Here is a 5,243-nt window from a genome sequence, read left to right on the forward strand (position 1 = left end):
TTAAGATCTTCTTTATTTCTCATTTCATTCTTGGGACACTTAATGCTGTAATTCGTTCTGGATTGATTTTTCTTTTTCTTTCACTAATTAGATGCTCTTACTTTCTTTTGTACAAACTGCAGTTTTGTTGTTGAGACTCTTAATTCTTGTTCTTCAAAAAAAAAATTTCAGCAAACATATTGATGTCTCCTTCTGACTTTTTGCTCTCTCTCTCTTGATACCAAGAGATCATTTACATATTGCAAGATTCTTACTCCGGGTTCTGCCTGGAACTCCTCTAAAATTTTTTCTAGTGTCTGTTCAAATAGATTTGGGGATTTTGTGAATCCTTGAGGCAGGGAGGTCCAGCGGAGTTGCTGCTTCTTCCCAGTGTCTGGATCTTCCCGTTCAAAGGCAATTTCATAATACAAGACTTCTCAGCTCCTGAGTCTACTAAAAAGGTGTAAATTTCCTCCTGGGGGCCTAATTTTAAATTTATCAAGGGCTCACTAATTCTTTCTTCCCCCAGCAGGTAGAGCCCTTGACACCCTTACTCCGGAGCGTATTCTTCCTGTTGACAGATTTTAAACACTCGTTGATCTCTCTTTTGCCTGGGACACTCTCTTTTAAAATGTTCTTCCTGCCCACAATGGTAGCACTTTCCGCCCTCTGGGGCTCCTGATTTCATTCACATGGGCTTTTTGAGCAGCAGCAGATGGGCTCCCTGTATCTTGTGTGCTCTCATCCCTGGCCCCGGATTCTGGGGCGCTTTATCTTTAGTCTTTGTTATTTCTTTTACAGTCACTACCATTAGTTTTGCTTTTGCCCTCTGCTTCTCCTCATCGTGCCTCACATACACTCTTTGTGCTTCTCGTAACAGCTCATTGATTCCTCTCTCATGCCAGTCTTCCATCTTTTCCATTTTTTTCCTAATACCTGGCCAGGCATGGGTGACAAAATTTATTTTTTAATAATTGCTGGCCAGCCACAGTCTCTGGATCAGTCCCAGAAAACTGCTGAATATTCCTTCAGAGCCTCTTCAACTTCCATCAGCGATTCCTCTTGAGTTCTTGGAACACAACCCACCCCCAAATACATAATCAATGAGTTCTTGGAATGCAGCCCACCCCCGAACATGCCCCCTCCCTTCCAGCAGCGCAGGCGCTGTGCTGCCTCAGGGGTCTTCCTGACAGTCATTGGAGGGAGGCTCGAAGTCTTTACCACCATGTCCTTCTTGTGGCTTCTTCATTCCTTACACTCCTGTGGTTATCTTAGCTAACGACACCACCCTTTGCCCTGCAAGTATCTGTACTTCCAACTGTTGCTCTCGTCTGACATCCTGTGTAACACTATCCCTTTCCCAAACGCACAGCGAGCACAGACCCATCTTAGCTGAAGCCATAGAGGGCACACATTCATTTGAGGTGAAGCAAAATTCTTTTGCTAAATTACTTATTACAACAGCATCACACACTGACACACACCCCAACTGCATAGGAACACACACACTGATACAGACCAACACACACTAACACCCCACACACGCCCCCACCACACATGGAACACCCCACGTCATGCACACAGTGCTTGTGCACGTCATGCACAGAGCGTGGAAGGCATGCACATGCAGCACGCACACACACACGCAGTGCGGGCACACACAGCCTGCCAGCATACGCACAAAATGCGCGCCCACACGGCACGCGCTCGACCCAGTGAACGCATACCTGCAGTGCGCACGCTCACAGGCTCATCTACACCACACTGCACGTAAACAGTGTGCACCCACCGTGCGGGTACTGGGACACGGAGTGCACCCAGACACCGAGTGCACCCACACACAGGGCACACACGATGCGTGCACACACAGAGTGCAGCACACAAACTGACGCGCCGGCATTTCCCAGTCCCTGAAGGGCCGACAGGAGAGCTGGGGAGGGACTTTCTACAAGGGCGTGTAGTGACAGGATGAGGGGGAATGGCTTCAAACTGGAAGAGGGGAGGTTTAGAATAGATCTTAGGAAGAAATTGTTGACTGTGAGGGTGTTGGACCCCGGCGCAGGTTGCCCAGAGAAGCTGTGGCTGCCCCATCCCGGGAAGTGTTCAAGGCCAGGTTGGACAGGGCTTGGAGCAACCTGGGCTGGTGGGAGGTGTCCCTGCCCAGGGCAGGGGGGGTTGGAACTTGATGGTGTTCAAGGTCCCTTCCAACCTAAACCATTCTGTGATTCTGTGTGTGCGCCCAGGCGTGCGCATAGGTACGGAGTGCAGCATGTGGGTGTGCTGGACTCGTCCCACACGCACATCACCGCTTGCCTGCTGCGGCTGTAGCCAGATGGGCCCCTCAACACCCCAAACCGTGCATGCTGCCTGTAGCAGTTCTGTTCTGTTCTCTGGTGTATGTGTTTTGGGAAGGCCCTGGTGGCAAAGGGCTGCAGAGAGCGGGGTGGCAGTGAACTTCCCCAAGAGGCCGCGATGCCACGCGGGGTTTTTTGCTGCCAGCTGTCAGCAGGCAGCGCTCGCAGCCAGGCGCTGCTGCCTGCCGCGGGGCCTGCACAGCCTCGTCCCGCAGGCAGAGCGTTCAGCGGGGGTCTGTCGGGGGTGTCCCATGCCGGCTTCTGCCTCCCCTCCTGCCGGGAACCCCCCATGGCGCCCCCCCTTCTGCCAAGAGGCCACCGGGCCCGGTGCCCGGAACCAGCGACTCTGTGACATCAGCCCTGGGAACAAGAGCACCGTGGGCAGCGTGAGCACTGCGGGCACTACGTCGGCTGCGGCACTGGTGGCGACAGGCCCTCGGTTCGCTTCTTGCAGGTGCCACGTGCCGCCACTGGCAGCAATGAAACTGCTCCTCGTCGTCGTCCTGCTGGCCCTGTGCTGGCCTGTGCAAGGCGCGTGGGACAGCTGTGGGTAAGTGGCCCCAGGCTCTGGGGGGAGCTTGGGCAACCCTGATGGGGTTCACTGGAGGGAGCCCGCTTGTCCCCCGTGGCCACAGCTTCCCCAACCCCGCCTGGGAGCCTCAGATCCTGGCCAGCACCCCGGCTGCTGGCACAGCTCCTCTGCGGGGCTCAGGCAGAAACAGGGGCGCACGCACGCCCGCCCCAGGGGGTTCCCTGGCCCTGCTGTCCGTGCAGCGCCTTGTGGGGAGGGAAGAGGGCTGACCTTCAGCCTGAACCGCAGCACGCCGTGGAGCAGGACAGTCATGAGTTTCTGGTTACAGAGGGACCTGCGGGCTCCGGCCCATGGCTTACCAGTACAGCATGTCGCGCGTGGTGGGTGGCACCAATGCCCGTCCAGGAGCCTGGCCCTGGATCGTCAGCATCCAGGACCCCTGGGAAGCAGGCACGGGGCACATCTGCGGAGGGTCCCTCATCAGCCCACAGTGGGTCCTCACGGCAGCACACTGCTTCATCGAGGCCAGGTAAGGAGGGCCAGGGAAGGGGGCTGTCCCCACCACCCTCGCGGGTGCCCTGCGTGCAGCACCGCCTGCTACTCCCATCCGCGTTCCTGCCAGTACGCCCAGTGCCTGGGCACTGCCGAGCCCAGCCCAGAGACTGCTGAGGAGAAGGCTGGGCTCGGGCCACTGCTTCCTAGCAGCCTCCAGCGCCACATGGCTCGTGCCTAAGGCATGCCAGGGCGGTGGCAGCCTGCGTGGCACTGCTCTCCTCTCTGCCTTGGGAAGCAGAAGGCAGGGAACGGCGGGGCTGCTGCAGCACGTGGCTCCGCTCCCTCTGACCCCCCTCTCCATCTGCCTTCCAGGAACATCAGCATGTGGCGCGTGGTGATCGGGGCCACCCAGTTGACTCAGCTGGGCCCCGAGGCCCAAGTGCGCCACATTAAGCGGCTGCTGGTTCATGAGCACTACAGGAATATCACGCAGAGGAATGACATCGCCCTGCTGGAGCTGGACCAGCCTGTCCAGTGCAACTACTACACCCAGCTTGCCTGTGTGCCCGACGCCTCACTTAGAGTGTCAGAGCTGCACACCTGCTACGTCAGCGGTTGGGGCGCCACCACTGCAAGATGTGAGTTCCCCAAAAGTGCTGGTGTCCTGAGTGCAAGCTCGGCACACTGGGGAGAGGGGTTGGGCTTCCCGAGAGCAGAGGCGAAAGCCGGAGTGAGGCTGCGGGGACGTATGCCTCCGGACAGAATGGGCTGACCCACTGCCCAAAGCCAGACAGAGGGGAAACACGGGCACAGTGCCTTCAGGACGCAAAGCCAAGCCCTAGGGAAGGGATTCACCCAGGCAGGGGGGGAGCTGCTGGGGCTTCATTGCTTTCTCTGCTCACAGCTGCAGGGTCAACGGATGTCCTGCAGGAGGCCAAGGTCCAGCTCATTGATGTCAACCTCTGCAACAGCAGCGGGTGGTACAGAGGGGCCATCCACAGCCACAACCTGTGTGCTGGCTATCCGCAGGGTGGCATCGACACCTGCCAGGTAGGACGTGCTGCAAGTCAAGCCCCAGCAGCACCGGCAGCCCTCTCGCAACGCCCAAACATCGCCCGGCACATGCTTGGCCTGGCAAGTCACCCTGCTACTGCTGGGTCTCCACTGCTGCTGGGGCTCACCTCCCCTTCCCCAGCTGCAGGTCCTTGCCCAGTGTCCGCCTTGTCCCAGAGCCCGGGGACGCTGCCCAGAAAGCCCATCCTGTGCTCCCGGCAGCCCATAGGTCCAGATCCCAAAGCATCCCCCTTCCACACAGCCGGGAGCACTGTGCAGAGATGAGAGAGCGCCCGACCTTACAGGCCCTCCACCCCCTCCCACACGAGGCTCTGTAGGCTCCAGCGCCGGAGCAGAGCCGTTGTGTGCAGTGAGCAGAGCTCTGGCAGGTGCTGGGAGAGAGAAGGAGCCGACCAGAGCGCTGACAGCGGCCACCCAACACCACCTCAACCCTCTCTCCTCCCCTGCAGGGTGACAGCGGTGGTCCTCTGGTGTGCAAAGACAACAACGCGGACTACTTCTGGCTTGTTGGGGTGACCAGCTGGGGGAGAGGCTGTGCCAGAGCCAAACGGCCCGGAGTCTACACCTCCACCCAGCACTTCTACGACTGGATCCTGGTCCAGATGGGACTGCGCCCAGCAGTAAGGGGTACTCCAACAGCACGGGCTTGGAGTCATTTTCTCACCACCTCAACCCCTTATCAGAGGCCAAGGCCAACACCAACACCACCGGGCACGATTAGCTCCTGCCCATTTCCACTCCAGAAGTTGGTGGAATTCTTTACTCGGGTGCAGGAGCTGCTGCAGGTCCTGTGGGGGAAAAAGGCTTGA

At 57.9% G+C, this 5,243-nt stretch overlaps 1 protein-coding gene across 1 annotated transcript; it reads left to right on the forward strand.

Moving 5' to 3' along the window:
• Positions 1–3,800: 3,800 nt before the first annotated feature.
• Positions 3,801–5,243, forward strand: LOC309684000 (acrosin-like; the record flags this gene model as incomplete). Its single annotated transcript, XM_082499967.1, has 3 exons — positions 3,801–3,998; positions 4,265–4,410; positions 4,884–5,243. Coding segments are annotated over 3 exons (704 nt in total), but the record flags the coding sequence as incomplete, so codon positions are not given.

The sequence above is a fragment of the Vanellus vanellus genome (assembly GCF_965231255.1).
Source record: "Vanellus vanellus genome assembly, contig: HAP1_SCAFFOLD_1163, whole genome shotgun sequence".
Classification (NCBI taxonomy): domain Eukaryota; kingdom Metazoa; phylum Chordata; class Aves; order Charadriiformes; family Charadriidae; genus Vanellus; species Vanellus vanellus.